At 43.8% G+C, this 18,657-nt stretch overlaps 1 protein-coding gene across 1 annotated transcript in view; it reads right to left on the reverse strand.

Annotated features, from left to right (window-relative positions):
• The window catches only part of NECAB2 (N-terminal EF-hand calcium binding protein 2), a 259,662-nt gene that overhangs the window by 112,478 nt on the left and 128,527 nt on the right, over window positions 1-18,657 (reverse strand). The window contains exons 4-5 of the mRNA XM_055000136.1: window positions 18,581-18,606; window positions 2,076-2,173 (exon numbers count right to left, since the gene is read on the reverse strand). Of these exons, the coding sequence (XP_054856111.1) occupies window positions 2,076-2,173; window positions 18,581-18,606 (124 nt within the window). The remainder of the gene's footprint in view (window positions 1-2,075; window positions 2,174-18,580; window positions 18,607-18,657) is intronic.

The raw sequence follows: 18,657 nt of genomic DNA on the forward strand, positions 1-18,657 counted from the left end.
TTGAAAAGATGTGCAGGGACAGGGGGACACAAGACCTTTTCAGCCTGCTGTGCCCTTGCAACAATTTTAAATCACTTTAAAATGGTGTCATCATCCATGGGTTGAACGCATGAATCCCATCCTGTATAGTTAAGAGTATCTGCTTTGAATGCAGAGGTTTGCAGTTCAGTTCCCAATATCTCTAGCTAACAGGATGGTAACAACCTGCACCGAGACCCTGGAGAATTGTTGCCAGAATAGCCAGACTAGATAAGATTGTCTGATTAAATAGAAGACAGCTACATGTGCGATCATTCACAGATTAGTTGCACGAACGAAAGCCGAGTCAATAAACCACAGCCAAGGATTCAGCACAAAACTTCACTTTCATACAAAGCATCCTCTAACAATTTCCATTTCTTTCAAATACTAAACCCATGCCTTGTCCAGCACATGTAGTACAATATTTTCTGTATCCTTTAATGATCAGAAAATGTGAATTAAACAACAGGATTTTCATCCAGTGGCACTTTAGAGACCAACAAGATTTTCAGAGTGTAAGCTTTCAAGAGTCAAAGCTCCCTTCTTCAGGCACAAGGGAAGCTCTGACTCTCGAAAGCTTGCACTCTGACAATCTTGTTGGTCTCTAAAGTGCTGCTGGATGAAGATCTTGCTGTTACGGCTACTCGCCTAACTAACCCGTGAATTAAGCAATGACTCTTTTTCAAAATTTGGAGGGCAAAGAGGTTTCATTTATCTGGAACAAGATGAATTCCAGATTAGAAAGAGACAGATTTCTAGGATAACCAGATGCTGTGCGTTTAACAGTTGGCAAAAGAGAGGATTGTAGCCAAGGGCAAATTTCCTCCTTATACTGCATGAGCTGAAATCCTTGTTTTTGTCCAAATGGATCTGATGGTCAACAAGAGTGTTTCAGAACCTGATGATCAAACTAACCGCCAGTCATCACAGCCTTTCTCATTTGGAGAAGGATCACGTTTTGGAAATGTTTTCCAACAGCAAATATAAATTCTGCACAGCAACATTTTTACTTTGGGGTTTCCCATTACATAGCCATACAGTGAATTGTACAGGTGACTTGTTCCAAAAAAGGATCAGCCAAGCTATTTGTGTAGAGCAAATTTTAGACAAGGAAAGCATCCGATAACCAATTCTGCGTGACTTTTGTTGGATCTACATTGATTCTTTTTGTTCTTAACGCAGAACTTTCATTACTGGCCAAGAATTAACTCCTAGCAATATATACTCCTGAAGCACTAAAAATGCTTCATAACGTAATAACCTTTGATATATTCTTTACTTGAGAGTTCTGAACGTACTCAACCCAAGCGTACATTAATTGACAGCCATTTTGAAATTCTCAGCATCTTCAGGCATTGAAGCCTTTGCTATCCTGTTCAAGATCAGGATTTCCTCTCAGCCTTCCAGGCAAAGGCAGGGACAGAGTCGTAATTCCATGAGCTCTCCGGGTCTCACCTGGAGGTTGATAACCCTACTCTTAATCCTACTATTACCCCCCCACACACACACACACCCCATGTTCCCTTCCACTTCAAGGGACCCCTGCCAATCAGGGATCATGTACTAAATGTGATGATATTGTTATGCTATGTAGCCAGTCAGATTTGAACCTACGGTGGCATCACTAAGGGCAAACAAAGTCCACTCCAAAAAAAGACAGCATTTCCTATGTGGGTCAGATGGGTGATTCCAGGAAATCTGGGCGAATATTTTGAAGGCTCTTTGCACTGACCTCTGCCTCCCAAATAGCTCAAATGGAAACTCCTTTGACGCAAGCAAGATATTTATGAAACAACCGCCACATTTTGATTCCATCTTATGAATGTTTCCCCTGCAAATTCAGAGAGACATCCAAATTTCTGTCTAGATTATTCAGAGGATTTTCAATTTCATTTCAGTATTTATAAACAAAGGTACACCTGAGAAACACAAACTCTAAATTTATTCATTGAAGAACTAGCTAAACACACTAGGGAAACGGAAAGGCAGAACAGAAATGTTTTTAATAAAGATATAAAATAAATAAAAACAAAGACTATATAATGATCACTCACTCTCTTGGTGTAATCCATGGCTTTAAGAATGGAGAGATTGAGGGTTTCCAGCGAAGCCAAAACATCTTCATAATCCCCCATGTGGTCAGCGAAATAATCTAGAAAATGGCAAGAATAAAGGAGAGAACAGCAATCATTTGTTTGCTTCACGTGTACTATATGAAAATGTCTGGAATATTTGTATAAGTTGAATAATAACAGTAACAATAACAATAACAACAACATTTGATTTATATACTGCCCTTCAGGACAACTTAATGCCCACTCAGAGTGGTTTACAAAGTATGTCATTATTATCCCCACAACAAAACATCCTGTGAGGTGGGTGAGGCTGAGAGAGCTTGGAGAGTAGGGTTAACATTCCCCCGCCTGGGGCGAGGGATCCCCTGCTTCCACCCTTTCCCCCCTCATGCCCACTTACTTGGCCAGCAGAGGGCGCCCCCCGGGCAGCACGGCATGCCCCCAGGCCGGAGGGGGGGCACAGTCCTGCGCTCACATCAGCCCATTTGGGACAGAATCGTGCCCCATAGGCTGCATGCCTGCAAAGGGGCCATGGTAGTGAGCAGGCTGTGGTGGCGGCAAGAGCGGTGGCAAGAGTGGGCGGCAGCGAGAGGAGCATGGCAGCGAGGACAAAGGCACTTTTTTACCTGTGTGGTGTCCTTTTACCCACGTGATGATGTCACTTTCCCGGAAGTGATGTCATCACGTGAGCCAGGAGACAGAAACTGGGGTAAGTGCCAGCTCCCAATCTCCCGCCGGGAGAGTCCAGGGACCTGGCAACCCTATCGGAGAGAGCTGTGACTAGCCCAAGGTCACCCAGCTGGCTTCAAGGGGAGGAGTGGGGAATCAAACCCGGCTCTCCAGATTAGAGCCCCTAGCTCTTAACCACTACACCAAACTGGCTCTCTTACTACAACCAATTAGTCAACTAGGAAAAATTCCAGTCGATAAAAACTCTGTTTTCCAACTCTTAGTAGGTGAACAGATTTTTGGCATTTTGAAAGGAAGTTCTTCATAAGATGGTATGCTTCTTTTCGGGCCATAAGGTGACACCTTTCCCACCCCCGCATGCGGAGATTTGGATGGAGATCTGCTTTGAGATTGAGCCAGGATGTCACTCGTTTGAATTAGCTGATTTTGGAATGCCCATTCTAGAAATTTATACATATTTACCTATTTATAGATTTTAACCCACCTCTTTCGGAGTTCAAGGCAGCTGACACAAACAAAATCATGAATCAACCAATCCATGGTGGTTCTCCTCAGGATACCTGAGGGCCACCTTCTTCCCTACTCTTCCTCCCTGGCTATTGAGATGTTTAATAACCTAATAACCTTCTGCTTATATACCACTCCTCAGGACAACTTAATGCCACACTCAGAACGGTTTACAAAGTCAATGTCATTATTATCCCCACAAACACAAACCTGTCAGGTAGTTGGGGCTGAGAGAGCTATGAGAGAGCTGTGATTGCCCCAGGGCCGGATCAACAGGGGGGCAGGGGGGTAGTCTACCCCCGGCACCGCCAAAGAGGGGGTGCCAGGCGCAGCTGCCACCCCATGACCTCGTGAGCAGCAAGACGGGGGGGTGTGCTTGTCGCACACCCCCTGTCCTGTGGAGCTGGCGGTGGCAGCACAGGTGGCTGGGAGGCCACCCGCGCCATTCGCTTGCCCCGCAGGACAAGGGGCGAGCGGCAAGCCGGCTGCCCCTTGTCCTGCCGGGCAGACAAATGGCACGGGCGGCCTCCCAGCCACTCGTGCTGCCGCCGCCAGCTCCACAGCGTGCCGGGACAGCTGGCTTGCCATGGGGTGGCACGCGCTGCCTGCGTGATGACATCATGGAGCGACGTCATCACGCAGTGCCAGGAGTGCGCAAGCGCACGCGAGCAGCCAGACTTTGGTTGCCCTGGTTGCTGGCAACCGTAGATCCGGCCCTGGATTGACCCAAGGTCACCCAGCTGGCTTCAAGTGGAGAAGTGAGGAATCAAACCTGGTTCTCCAGATTAGAGTTCCACCACTTTTAACCACTACACCAAACTGGCTCCCTACATGGAAAGCAGGAAGCCCTGTGATTAAAGGGGAATGCCTACATGACATCGTGTTCATTCCTGATATGATTTATAGCATTCCTATGGCCTTCTCTTTTAAACTGGGGGGGGGGGGGCGCTTGTTTTTCTCTTATTTAAGGGGTATCCCTCTGTTGGCATTACAGGGAAGGGGGTGGAGCTAAGCTTGTGGCCCTGTGCCATCCCCCTCCCATGTCCTTTCAAGAGCTATTTTTTTCTCTGTCCTACAGCTGCATTATAGTATTACAGGTTAGTTCGGTAGACTAAGGAAGGGTCATGTTTTAAGGGCCAATGGCATGGTCTTGACATGGCCACTCACTACATCACCTATTATCTGATACCTTTTCGTTGATTGTTTTATTTTTATCTGGAAAAGTCAGGGATTGAACCTGGAACCTTATGCATGCAAAGCAGATGCTCTGTCACTGAGTCACAGCACAGCACCTCCCCTGCTCCATGATTTTCCTGATCTAAATTGCCATCATCACCACCCAGTGCTGGTAACCACTGGGACACACAGAGAGGCAGAGTCCTGAAGATCTGCATTGAGCCAATGCTGCGACATCACTTCTGCTGCAAACCTAAAAGTGACACCACTGCATCGGTGTGCCATTCTAGGGTTCACCCAAAACTCTATGGCAAAACCATATAGTTTCAAGTGAATCCTACAGTGTCACCCCAACAAGATGACATCACTTTTAGGTTTGCACCAGAAGTTATGTCGTGGTGTCTGTATGATGCCAACCTCCCCTCACCCCCATTTTGCTCCTGCTGTTCCACAGCTCTGCTAGGCATAAAACAACAAGGGTCTCCTGTATCATATCTAGCTTGATTCGATATTTACTTTGTCTGCTAGATTTCAGTAGCTGGATTTCATTTGACAGCCTCTTAATCTCACCCCGTTGAGAAGATGGTGCATGAAGGAATGACAAGGAAATGTCAAAAGGAGATGGTCACTGAAAAATGTACGGACAGCAGATATGATGTTTATTTATTTAAAGCATCTATATTGCACGTTGTTACTACAACATGCCTGGAGAGTCTGACACTTTAAAACAATAAAAGAAAGAACATCATGTAAAACCGGCAAAACAAAAAGACATAAAAACGGTAAAAAACACAGAGATTAACGAAAACCAATAACCAGTGAGTGAAATCAGCCATTAGCTATTAAACTAAAAGCCTGAATCAACTACAGGCCTAAATCAGATAAAAACCAGAAAGCCCCATTAAAAATGGCCCAGAACGGCTTAGAAACTTACTTGGGTAAAGGTGTAGGGACTATGACTTTATAATACTATGTATAGATTGCACTGCCTGTTGCTATAAGTAGGATCCTACTATGTAATCATTTAATGTATCATGTTAACACTTTATGCTTTGTCTCAATTCTGTTTTCAGATTTCTGGTTGGTTCTAGATGTCAACAATACAAATTCTATTGCATTGTTTCTTGAATGTCCCATCTTGTTGATTGTATTGACTTACTCTGTGCAACCTGCTTTGAGTCCCAGTGAGAAAGGTGAACTATAAATAATGTGGATGGATGGATGGATGGATGGATGGATGGATTGACACAACAGAGGAAAAGATTCCCCTTTATTTAGATGTCAGCAGTACAAGGGCCACACTCCCGACTGTAAAGACATTCAAATTAACCATTAGCCTATGAACAGCAAGAAGAGTGAGTGTACAAACTTACGAGATTTGTAGGGGGAAAAAGAATGGTGCCAGGCTGGAGTTTCTGTATGTTTGTGCAGTTGTAAAAAGGCCTGACTGACATTTGTAACAAGCGAGCTTAGGGCTGCCACGTCCCCTGGTAGGGGTGGGGGATCTGTTTGGGACGCAAATCGGCCCGGTGCAAAGCTTGGGAGCGCTCCTGCGGCCTGCGTAATGACGTCACTCCCAGAACTGATGTCATCGCATGAGCATGAAGACAAAGGAAAAGGTGAGTGCTGGGAGAGAAAGGGGACCTGGCCACTGTAAGAGAGCAAGAAGTACAACTATGGCGCGCAATTAGGGAGGAGGGGCAGGGAATGTGCCATTTGAACTCTCCCTCGTATTATTTATTCACAAAATTTGCATGCCACCTTTCTGCCCAATGATTGCCACTAAGGCATCTAATAGTTAACAGAACATTTAAGAAAAAACTACTTTTATGAATTTATTTTATGATCAATTAACCTATTAAACGAAACTACATATTAACCTAAAAACATAATTTAACTAAATAACATATTTAAAGCACATAAAAGAATAAGTAAAACATTGGTTCATCAAAGCTGGTTTGAATCAGCCTACTCAAAAGACTCCTTTAAAATTTGGAAAAAAGCAAACATAATTGGCTTTATAGACATTTCTAAACAGGAGGACCAAATACGATCATAATTGAATCTAGAAGAAAAATATGATGTGACGCTGCCCAGGTTTGAATATCTCCAAATTAAGCATGCATATATATAGCACATACAAATTTCAGGGATTTCTATCTAGACCCCTCACTTTGAATTTCGTTTAAACTCAGAATCTAGTCTTTATAAAGGACCAGTCTCAAAACTATATACAATTGTAACCTCAACTGATAATAAGCATTTACCCAAACTTTTAAAATCTTGGCAAAGAGACTGTAAAATTGAAATATCTGAATCTCAATGGGAAAAGATATGGAGCCTGGAAATCTGTACCTCTAAGTCTTTAAATATTCAAGATTCTTTTAAAACTAGCACCAGAGCCTGTCGTGAAATAATACAACAGGCTCTAGCTGTGGGGCCTTAGGAGGGCTGCACCTACAGCACGGGCTTCCCACGGCTGGACACTGGGCTGCTGCACAGAGCCGATGCATTACAGCAGGCCACCACGCTGGAGAAGGCCTCTAGTTCGGGCAGTCCCACCCTGCAGCATAGGCTTATCATTCCCCCCCCCGGGGCAGGGGATCTCCTGCTCCCACCCCCCGCCCCCACTTACGAGACCAGCGATAAGAGTTGTATTATTGTTCAATAAAAGTAAAAAAAAACATAGGGCAGGAAAAAGGGTTCATGAAGAGAATGGCAGACAAAACAAGACTCTTCTTTACCCACTGGTGGAAGACAATGACAGAAGAGGGCAGATGAACATTCCTGGGGAGAGAGTTTCATAGTTTTGGTGTCATAGCCAAGCAGGCCCTCTGTCAGTTTGCCAACTACCTAGTATGATACCAGAAACTAGGGGTACCTGAAGTTCACCAAGATAAACAACAACAACAATAACAACATCAATAACAACAACATTTTGATTTATATACTGCCCTTCAGAACAATTTAATGCCCACTCAGAGAGGTTTACAAAGTATGTCATTATTATCTCCATAACAATCACTCTGTGAGGTGGGTGGGGCTGAGAGAGCCCTCCTAAAGTCCTTGGAAGAAAAGCAGCAGACAGATGACAAGGTAAGCTGTGATCTACGTGTACAGCAGATCACGATTAGACATGGGCATGAACCGCATCTCGAACCAAAAAAACCACGAACCGCCCAATCTTTCGTTCGCGAACTGGCGGTCCGTGAGGGTCCATGGCCAATGAACCAGCGTTCATTGGAAGCCTGGTTCGTTACGTTCGCCCGCAGTTCGTGAAGCCAGACAGTCAGGCACCATCACACAATTCCCTTGGAAATGGAGCTGGGGGAATGCCTGAACTCTGTCTGCACTCCTTCTGTAGCCCTGGAAACCCGAATCGAAGCCCAGCTTATCTTGATCAGCAGGTCTTCCTTCCAACCATGGAGCTGCAAATTGGTTACAATTGGTTACATGGGAGAAGACACACGGGGGAAGGGAGGGGGGAGGGGGTGTTCTGTAACCATGGGTACTCCAATCTCATCCCTGCAAACCCTGATAGGCAGTTCTGATGGCCAACCCCTTGTACACTGGGCCAACGTCAACTGGTGGCTTTAATTGTATCGAATGGGAGTTTCCTGGGGGCCTTGGATTGGAGAGGGTATAACTCCAAGATCCCTATCGCAATCTTGACCAAACTTGGGTGCTGGCTGGAGGAGAGCCTGCTAAACACTCCCGGGGAATATGGGCTCTCTAAGTCCAACGGGGGCCGTTCTGACACCCACAAACCACAAACCTTGAACCGGTTCGTCAGCGGGAAATGTTCATTTAGGTTCGCTGGTTCAGGTTTGTCGTCGGCACCAAACCACGAACCGCTGGTTCATTAAATTTTTTTGGTTTGTGCCCATGTCTAATCACGATGACAAAATCCTGAAGTTGTAGAGTGGACTGTGCCACTTCGGATGGCAGGCAATGGTGCCATTTTTCACGTATCTTGTATACAAAAAGAATTGCTTTGCTTTATGTGTTATAATAGTTTTCTTGTCTCACTGAGTTTTGTTAAAACATATCTTTGTTTATTGTCTTCTTATCTCACTGACAATTGAATAGGACAAGCATTGTGAAAGAGCTACATAATTAGCTTCCTGGAATTGTAAGCTACATTATTTTTTTACATTATTTATAAAACTGGAAATTTGTACTTTCTCTCTCTCTTGTATATAAAATGCTTTGCAAGTGAAGAGCTATCACACCATGGAGTAGTCCCAGTTCACAGTGGTTAAGTGGTTTGGCTGCGAATCAGCACTCTACTAGTTCGAATCCCACTACTGCCATGAGCTCAGTAGGTGGCCTTAGGTAAGCCACTCCTCTCAGCCCCAGCTCCCCAACTGTATTGTAGGGATAATAATAACACTAACTTCTTCACCACTGTGGGCGAGGCACTAATCTGTCTAGAAGAGCAGTATATAAGTGCAGTCATTATTATTCTCCTGTGTTAACTTTTCAATTTAAGGAGAGTTTTGTCACGTAGGAGAGCATTAAAAAATTGCATCCAAGTCTATCACCTCAGAATTCTACTACCTTATGCCTCCCAAGCGGGGGAGTGGTGGTTTCTTTGCAGGTGTGGGGACCCAATCTGGTTCCCTCTCTCTCACACAAAGTCCTCTCTGGAAGCCCCAATGATGTCACTTCCGGTTGAAAAACGGAAGCAACTGGATCTTAGCAGGGGCAAAATCAGCCCCAAACAACGTTTTCACTGTTTGGGGCTGATTTGGTCCCACTAAGACCCAGTCACGTCCCGTTTTCAACTGTAAGTGCATCATTGGGACCTCTGGAGCATATACGTGTGCCATTTTGCCACATGCTCTGAGCCTGCTTCCCCCCCCCCCCCCCCACTGGCCCAGTAACCAGGGCCAGGAGGCTCTAAGGTTGCCAACCTGCAGGTGGTGGCTAGAGATCTCCTGTAATGATAACTGAGTTCCAGACTACAGAGATCAGTTCCACTGGAGAAAAGTACTGCCTTAGAAGGTGGACTCTATGGCATTATGCCCTGCTGAGGTCCCTGCCCTCCCCTAAGAGCCAAAACACACGTTAAGAAATACCTAGGTTCAGCACGTGTTCTCTTACCTCAAGGTTTGCCGGGATCTGTAGGTGTCCTGGAAGCTTAAAGTAGGCATCCTGGAAGCTTAAAGATCTGTAGGCATCCTGGAAGCTTAAAGTCCTGGAAGCCTAAAGGATCTGTAGGCGTCCTGGAAGCTTAAAGGCGTCCTGGAAGCTTAAAGCTTAAAATACAGACGCCTGTATTTCCCTTCCCCTTTTTGCTGCTCTGTAAATGCTAAACTTTAAGCTTCCAGGACGCCTACAGATCCCGGCAAACCTTGAGGTAAGAGAACACGTGCTGAACCTAGGTATTTCTTAACGTGTGTTTTGGCTCTAAGTCTGTCCTCTCCAGGCTCCACCCCTAAATCTCCAGGAATTTCTCAGTCTGGAGCTGGCAACCCTAGGAGGCTTGGCATCCCTCTTCCTAACCCAAAATGCCCTTTGAGGGCACTATTTGTCCCATTGGGAAGCCTATTGCAGTAATATAGATTTAAAGCACATTGCAGTTAGCAGTATAAAGCAATACACTTATATTCCGTGGGAACTTTTAAACTTTGCATGGACTGTCTGTGAGGTTTTTTTCAGAATGTTAGGTAACCAAAACAGGTGTACTTTCATCTTTGACCGCTAATTAAAAATAGTGGACTAGATTAATGTTCCTCTAGCAGAGAATAGACCAGTAGTGACCTACAAACTTAACTCTTTCTGTCATTTTTCACAGATTTATAGTTTTGTTTTTCAAGTTGGATATAACGTCATTTTTTGGCTCATTAGAAGGTTATGCAATAAAAATTATGAATATCTAATGAAGCATCAAACCAATCATAGTCTGCTTATGCTACACATGAGGAAGATCTTAGATATTTGCATAAGATAACCTATAAAGCCTATAAAACAGAAGAGCCCTGTGGCGCAGAGTGGTAAACTGCAGTACTGCAGTCCAAGCTCTGCTCACAACCTGAGTTCAATCCTGGCGGAAGCCGGGTCTACATAGCCGCAAACCAACAGTGGAAACCACACCGGAGGGTCCAAATAAATAATTACAACAATAAAGTAAACATTTGTTCTAATATTCTGTGCTCAGTGAACCTCAGTATAAATATTAAACAATCTAATCCAAAATGCAGAACAATAATTTACATTCCATACAGTGAATAATACATATATTAGTAATGTTCACAAAAACAATTCTTACACAGCTATAGTAGCAACAGCTCCAAAATTAAATATTTTTAACAGCTCAAACCCCCCTCTTCGATGAACAAAAGTCTCATCAATGGGGTATAGGTCCTAAGAGAATGCAGCATAATATTTGCTAGCGCACACGAGGCTAATAATTTTTGCTAGTGTACACAAGGCTATTCATAAAGTCCTGTTGTATGTTTCAGGTGGCTGAGAAGATATCAAAGCCCGTGTCTGGCATGGACTCAACAAGGGGCCGGCTGATGTCCAACTTGTTTCCCTCTGCTTCATCAGGAGTCCCTCGTCAGAACCACCATCAACAATTCAATCTTAAACTGCAAACTTTACATCTCTTCAGCATGTATAGAACACCTCTGTTAGCCATGGTAGGGTCTAGGTAGCCGGCTCAAGGATGACTTATCCTTCTGAGGTCAGTAAAATGAGTACCCAGTTTCCTGGGGGGTAAAGTGTAGATGACTGGGGAAGGCAATAGCAAACCACCCCGTAAAAAGTCTGCCAAGAAAACATCGTGCTGCGACGTCCCCCCCATGGGTCAATAATGAATCAGTGCTTGCACAGGTGACTACCTTTACGCTAACCTATAAAACATGAAAATTCAGATAGTGTGTTAGAGTTCTGATTGGAAGAAATCTGATGAAGATTTAGGTGAGAAATTCATCTTTGCATTGTAATGCATCTCATAGAAAATTTGATCGTTGTAAACTTAGAGTTAATTAGGAAATGTTAGCAAACCTAATACTTATTGTCTTTCTGTGTTCTGTTTTTGTAGGATTTATATTAATAACCATATATATTTTGATAACTTGCTTCATTAAGAAACTAGAGTATAATTTCAATAAAGGAACAAATAAACTCTAGAAAGGTATCTGTGTACTTTGATGAGACGGGGCAAAGCAGCTATATAAATAAATGTACTGATAAATAGATTGTTCAAAGAGCGGTCCTGTTTGACAGGCCTTATTAATTGCTGAAAGCTATCCAAGAATAAAAGATAAATCTTTCTTCTGAGATAGTAGGATCTTTAGCAAGGCGCGGACAGAGACTCTGTTACAAGCCTAGATATGTAGTCCATCCGTTTACAAATTCCCCCAATCCTTGGCTGTTGCCATCAAAGTCCCATCTGGGGAACGCCAGTTCCACATGTTGAAGCATTCAAGCCTCATTTTGCTGAATGTGGAGACCCGGCTTACTACAGGAATTGTTTCTTGTACCAGGTTACAATCCCAGCTGTGCAAACCTGAACACAGGGCCGGATCGAGGGGGGGCAGGGGGGTAGTCTGCCCCCGGCACTGCCAAGGAGGGGGTGCCGGGCACAGCTGCCAGCCGCCGGGAGTGTGTGGGCAGCCTCCCAGCCCTCCGCGCTGCCCTCTGTCAACTCTGCAATGCGCCGGGGCACCTGGCTTGCCGCACGGGTAGCACACTCCGCTCTGCATGATGACATCACAAGGGTCCGGACTTGGGTTGCCCTAGGCGCCAGCAACCCTAGATCCGGCCCTGCCTGAACAGAATTACACCTTTCTAAATCCATTTACTTTAATGGACACAGAAGAGTGTAATGTTGCTTAGGAGTTCAGTGTCAGTCTCTTTTTCCTAGGATTGTCAATGCTGGATTGGGAAATTCCAGGAGATTTGGAGGTGAAGGCTGGAAAGAGTGGGCTTTGAAGACTGACGAGAACTCTGTAGGGTATAATGCCATAGATCCCACCCTCCAAATCATCCACTTTCTCCAGGGGAATGGATCTCTGTAGTATGGAGATGAGTTGTAATTCCAGGAAATCTCCAGGCCCTGCCTGGGGGTTGGCAACCATACCTCTCATCCAGAGAACAAGTGCCATATAATCCAGACATCCAAGAGAATATCTATAACAACAACAGCATTTGATTTATATACCGCCCTTCAGGACAGCGTAACACTGACTCAGAGCAGTTTACAAAGTCAATGTCATTATTATCCTCACGACAACAGCCCTGTGAGGTGGGTGGGGCTGAGAGAGCCCTGAGAGAGCTGTGACTGACCCAAGGTCACCCAGCTGGCTTCAAGTGGAGGAGTGGGGAATCAAATCCGGTTCTCCAGATTACAGACCTGCCACTCTTAACCACTACACCAAACTGGCTAAAAAAGTGAGCCCTCTGTTAAGCAATTCATGAAAATCAGGTCCATTTAGAGCTGTGGGGCTTTACGGTGAAGCAACCATCACCCATAATAACCTTTAAACTCAAATTAATCTGTGGGGTGAAAGATCTCCACACCCCTGGCTGTCTTGGAATATCTGGAGTAGACTTTATCTCAAAAATAGGTGCCACCCTGATCTCTTTGAAAAAGCGGCCATTCATACTAAATTGACATTTCTTAAGAGACCTTTCCTATAAATAACCTGAAGAGACAGTCCATTAATTAGCCTTCCTTGGTTTAATTAAAATGCCATATATCTCTCTGGACAGCCTGCTGGATGAAGGGAACAATAGCAACCAGTGGAAAAGCAGCGAAGTGACATCCGCCATGATCTACAGCAGTTTTGCCACTGATAAAAGCCTCACTACCTCATTTTCAGCTGCTGCAGATATTTCTCCACCATACAAAAGGAAGTTAACAAAAATAAATGACTTTATAGAGCTGACTTTTAAAAGGGAAAACGGATCAAAGGAAATTCTTTTTTCCAGAAAGGATGAAGCAAAAAACCATCGCACAGGTCCTAAATCGCTAGAATAATAATAATTAAAAAAAGATTGCAATTTTGATAATGGCTGGCGCTGAAAATCCATATGTTTGAAATGGGATTAAATTGTAATTTTGATTTTTGAAAAAGCAGTCCTTTGCAAGCAATAAAAAAATATGGGGTTTTTTTTTGAGCTGGCCAGAGATTTGCTGGACCAGTAAATGAGCATTTAGGATGGGCCCGGCTGACGGATGCGCCGATACCACATCTCAAAAGGTGATGAATGCTTGCTGGCTGATATAGGGCTGGTCCACACATGTGCACGCAAGGCAGGTGCACTGGCAGCTGAATGTATGAACAGATTTTGTTGGGAGGAAAGCATATTTTTGGAGTGACTTCTAAGGGTTTCAAGAACCTTATCTGTCTCCTTCATCACTAATCATGATGGATATGTACAAACCATCTCATAGCACCACTGGTACAGAAAATGTGTGCTGGTTTACACTAATAAATTTAAGCACTGGAGGCAGGGTTCTGGCTTCATCCACACAAATCAGGCAGGGCTAGACTACATTAGGCCTGCTTCAGGATAGTTGGGTGTATTGGGGGGCAGCTCCTGGAGTTGATACCCAAAGAGGTACTCCCAGGGCTTTTTTTCTGGGAAAAGAGGTGGTGGAACTCAGTGGGTTGCCAGCACAGGGGGCAACTCTTGGAGGGAGGTGGCGCCCCTGGTACCACATGTGCATGCGCAAAGTGCACGCATGCTCCCAGGGCCAATGACGTCACTTTGGGTAAGCTGGAACAAGGGGGGAGTTTTTAAAAGTTTAAGTCGCCCTCGGCAAAAATGGTCACATGGCTGGTGGCCCCACCCCGATCTCCAGACAGAGGGGAGTTTAGATTGCCCTCTGCACTGCTCCAGCGGCAATCTAAACTCCCCTCTGTCTGGTGATCAGGGGGCGGGGCCACCAGCCATACGATCATTTTCAAGAGGTTCCGGAACTCCGTTCCACCGCCTTCCAGCTAAAAAAAGCCCTGGGTACTCCAAAGAATAGCCTTGAAGTACCAGATAGTCTTCATTTGAAGGCTTTGGTATTTATTTTTTTACCACTTTCCCCCAATATTATACATGAGTAAGAGGTCAGTCACCAATTTTTGAGATCAGTCAAGACTGCATTTGTAGTATAGGGATGGTTCTTGAGTTTTGGGCTTTTCCGTACCAGGTTTTTGCTCCCACTCATCTTCTTAATGGATTTCCCCCTCCCTTACACACAGCATTGTTTGCTGGGCATAGGTACCCCAGTTTTACTTTGAGCCTCCCCCTGTTGTTTCAGATGTCTAAAAAATACAGGGAAAGTTTGGGGGAAAAAAACAAGAGAGCAACAGCAAACAATATTGTGCATGATGCAATTAAGAAGATGAGCTACAGCTAAAAACATGGTTTGGAAAAGCCCTTGGTGCTGTCCACATGGCAGTGAATGGCTGTGGCAACTAGACTGTAAACTATTCCGCATTTGGTAAGACAGGTTGTCACCTATTACTTGGTCTAATGTATTTGTGCCCTTTTACAGGCATTTTTGATAGTTTATTGGTTGCAAGTATAAAATCTTGAATAGAGGTTCCTGCTCTGAGTTTGCCTTAGGACTGCCAGACTGCCCTGTTTGGCAGGTGACTTCCCGCTGGCAGCCCTCTTCCGCCCCTCGATGCTGCTTGCTCGGCCAGCGCGTGGGTGGGGGGATTGACAGCACTGCTGACACATTGATATCACTTCCGATACAATCAGCAGGGATGTCATTGTGATGGCCAATGTTTTAGCATTCACTAAAAATTCTATGGTTAAACCATAGAGTTTTGAGTGAATGCTAGAACGTTGCCTGATGTGATTATGTCATTTCTGGCATGACCCAGAAATAACATCAATGCATTGCTGGTGAGTGCCTTCCCAGTAGGTCTCTGACTGGTTGGTTGGCAAGCCTAGTTCACCTACATTATTAATGCAGTACATCCATCCTTCTTCGATAAAAACTTTCAGGATATTTCTCATGAAGGGCTTTATATCCCTACATTTTAATCATTTTCTTTATTAATTCCAAGGATGGCTGGAATGATTTGTCAGTGAACTTTACAAGAATGAATGTTTAATCAGCCTTTGCTCCTGCTTGGAAAATAAGATGTCCTAAGTGGTTTTGAGACCCACTAAATGCAGTGACTAATTTTCTACTCCTTCAGAGTGTAACCTGTCTTGCCTTTCCGCGGAGGCATTTGGAGAATACATCCTGAACAGCTGCAAGATCAATATATCATGCTGATTCAAGTCACCATCAGACTACTTAATAATTATACCCATGGAGTAAGACAGACTGGGGTCTGCCATATGATAATTGCATTTGAGTTATCTTCAGTTATAAATTCAGTTTGTCTTAGGTTTCAATGCATCTCTTTCTATAGATATATCTTGCTATTGATATGTAAAAAAATTGTAACTTGGATGGGTTATTTAGCTATTATTTGTTGATTTATTCATTTATTTAGGTCATTTCTTGGCTGCTGGAGGCAGCTTGCAACAGACTCCAAATAGCCGAAGATTTAAAAATTAACCAAAACCACAGCCTTAAAAGCAATCATAAAAGCAACTCCAAGCCAGCACAAGATAGGATAAAAATAACAAATAAGGAAAAATAACAAGTAAGGCGTAAAATATCAACAGCAGGGCCTTAACTGTAACATCACTGTTCTGAAGAAGAATTCTATTTAAGACTTCTGAGTATAAGTGTCAGCAGAAGCTGAAGCCAACTTGACACAGACACCATAGAACTGGAAGTGTGTTTTGGCAAAAGTGATTGGGTAGTAGGTTAGACTCCCTTTCCAGCCCAAAGAAGAAGGGTTATGTCGTCTTAGGAGAAGGAGATTAATTCCTGCCCAGTTTCTAAAGAGGGCTTGGCTCTGTCAGACGACAGTCTGTTGTGAAGGGAAAACCATTTTAAACTAACTCCAGGAAACCTGAGCTGTCATAGGAAACTCTGTGAAGTAACATTAAGTAAAACACCTCTCACTGCTAAGAACGAAGAATATAAGAAACGAAGCTTCAAGAAAACTATTTTGTCTTTTACTCAAAGAGTATTTTGTACTAACAACAAAATTTTACCTCAGCACTTTAATTCCGTGACTACACTTATTCCATCCCTGCCAAAGAGTAGAAAGGAATCCCAAAATTGTTATTTCCATTTGAACGTTATACAGTCTCCAGTGCCATTTCTAGCTCCTGCTTCTCCCCATCAAGTTCCTGAGCTGGGCTAAAAAGCCAAAATTATATCTGACTGTCAGAATGGGACAAACAGACTTTTAAACCACAATGATTAACACACTACTTGGAGCTGCTCAGCCAAAGCAGGCAAACTGAATTTTGGCGGGAAAATCTGCCTCACAGTGGGAGAGTGAAAGGGCGGGGGTCTTTCATAGCTGCCTTCAATAATTCACCCTAAAGTTTAAAGGAATGAAGTATTATTCAGCCTTGATCGCTGCTTGGAAAACCAGGCTATTATGCATTCCACGTGGGCTTCCCTTGAAGACTGTTCTGCCAGATGCCCAGGCAGAGCCGTATTATTCATAAAGCTGACTAGGCTGAAGCCTAGGGGCCCTGCAGGGACTAGGGGCCCATCAATTTTTTTTTGCTGAGGCACACCCCCACATAAATTGAAATTAATTGATTCTCTTATATAACTTCTATTAATATGATAGTTAACGGCTTTCTTATTGAAGTGAAACAAATTGTCTCTTATATTTAAAAAATTATCTATAAATTTTTAAAATTATTTTAAATAAATAATAAAAATTGTATTCACTTCAAAATATTACTGTATTGAACAATTATACCCCAAAATGTGCTTTCCTGAAGAGTTCTACTCGTGCAATAAAAATATTTTAAAAATGTGAAGAGAATTCTTCAGGAGCCCCTCAAAATGGATACAGGGCTATGTACTGCGGTCTAGTACCTACCATACCAGGGTCATGCTGTCAGCTGTAGCGGGGTGGAAGACTGAAGTGCTGGAGGGGCCCCAGAATACCTGAAAGCCTAGAGGCCTGGCCGTGGGTTAATACATAACACTGTTATTATATTGCATTGATATTCTTGTAAATTGAATTATCTATTGCAATCTCTGTAATGTGAACTTTTTAAGAATGTCAATAAAGGAATTTGAAAATGGAAAAAAAAGTGTAGATAACAGATCTGTGTTTACCAGGTGTTCCTAGTGCTGCTTTGGGCCAAGAGTGTATTTTTAGCAAAGCAACTACTCTTCTGGAGATGAAGTATTCTTGGGTTTTCTCACTTCCCTTACTATCCATTTCAAGTGTCCTAGTTACAGAATCACTGTTAAAATAAACATCATTTGTGTCTATCCCCGCATACCCAGAAGTGAAGTCAATGCATCACTGAGAGCCAAGCTACAAGTGACGCCTGACACAGGTTGGACACTTGTCAGCTTACCTCAAGTTTTGATGGGAAATGTAGGCATCCTGGTCTTACAGCTTGGCTCTCCATTACAGCTGCAAGACCAGGATGCCTACATTTCCCATGAAAACTTGAGGGAAGCTGACAAGTGTCCAACCTGTGTAAGGCGTCACTTGTAGCTTGGCTCTGAGAGACACTGCAGACGCTCTGGTAGTTGGGCAAAACCATCCCTGCTGTCCTCCAGTTATGTGCTGGCATCACTTCTGGGAGTGCTGTCAGCATACCAAGATGCTGCTGACATTTCCCCCCATTTGCCCCCTGCCAGCCAGCTGACCAGCGGCAGGAAGTCCCCACTGGCAGCAGGGCATCCCTTTTTGCCAACAGGGGGATGGTAAGCCTAGCTAACAAAAATTAGTCTGAGCCAAGACTATCAAAAGCTGAGCCACCATCTCCCTTCTCCTTCCCCAATTAAGAGCTTCTGTTGACCAAAGGAGAATCTCAGCCTTTAATCTCCATTTGGGATTGTCTTTAAGAGTATGGCTGATATATTACTGCCCTGTGTTAACAGTTCTTGAGCGATACTCTTCTTGTTCACTTATCATCAAACTGCAGATGAGAACAACAACAACAACAACAAATTCACCTCATAACAACTGTTCAAACTCTCCTAAAAAGAAACAAGATAGTTGACCACAGAATTTATTGAGCAGCCAAAAGATACTTACCACATAGCTCCTTAGTATCCACGTTGCTTTAAAATGAGGGAAAGAAAGACAAGGGGAATATTAGAATACAGAAGTTA

The sequence above is a fragment of the Eublepharis macularius genome, chromosome 16 (genome assembly GCF_028583425.1).
Source record: "Eublepharis macularius isolate TG4126 chromosome 16, MPM_Emac_v1.0, whole genome shotgun sequence".
Lineage (NCBI taxonomy): Eukaryota > Metazoa > Chordata > Lepidosauria > Squamata > Eublepharidae > Eublepharis > Eublepharis macularius.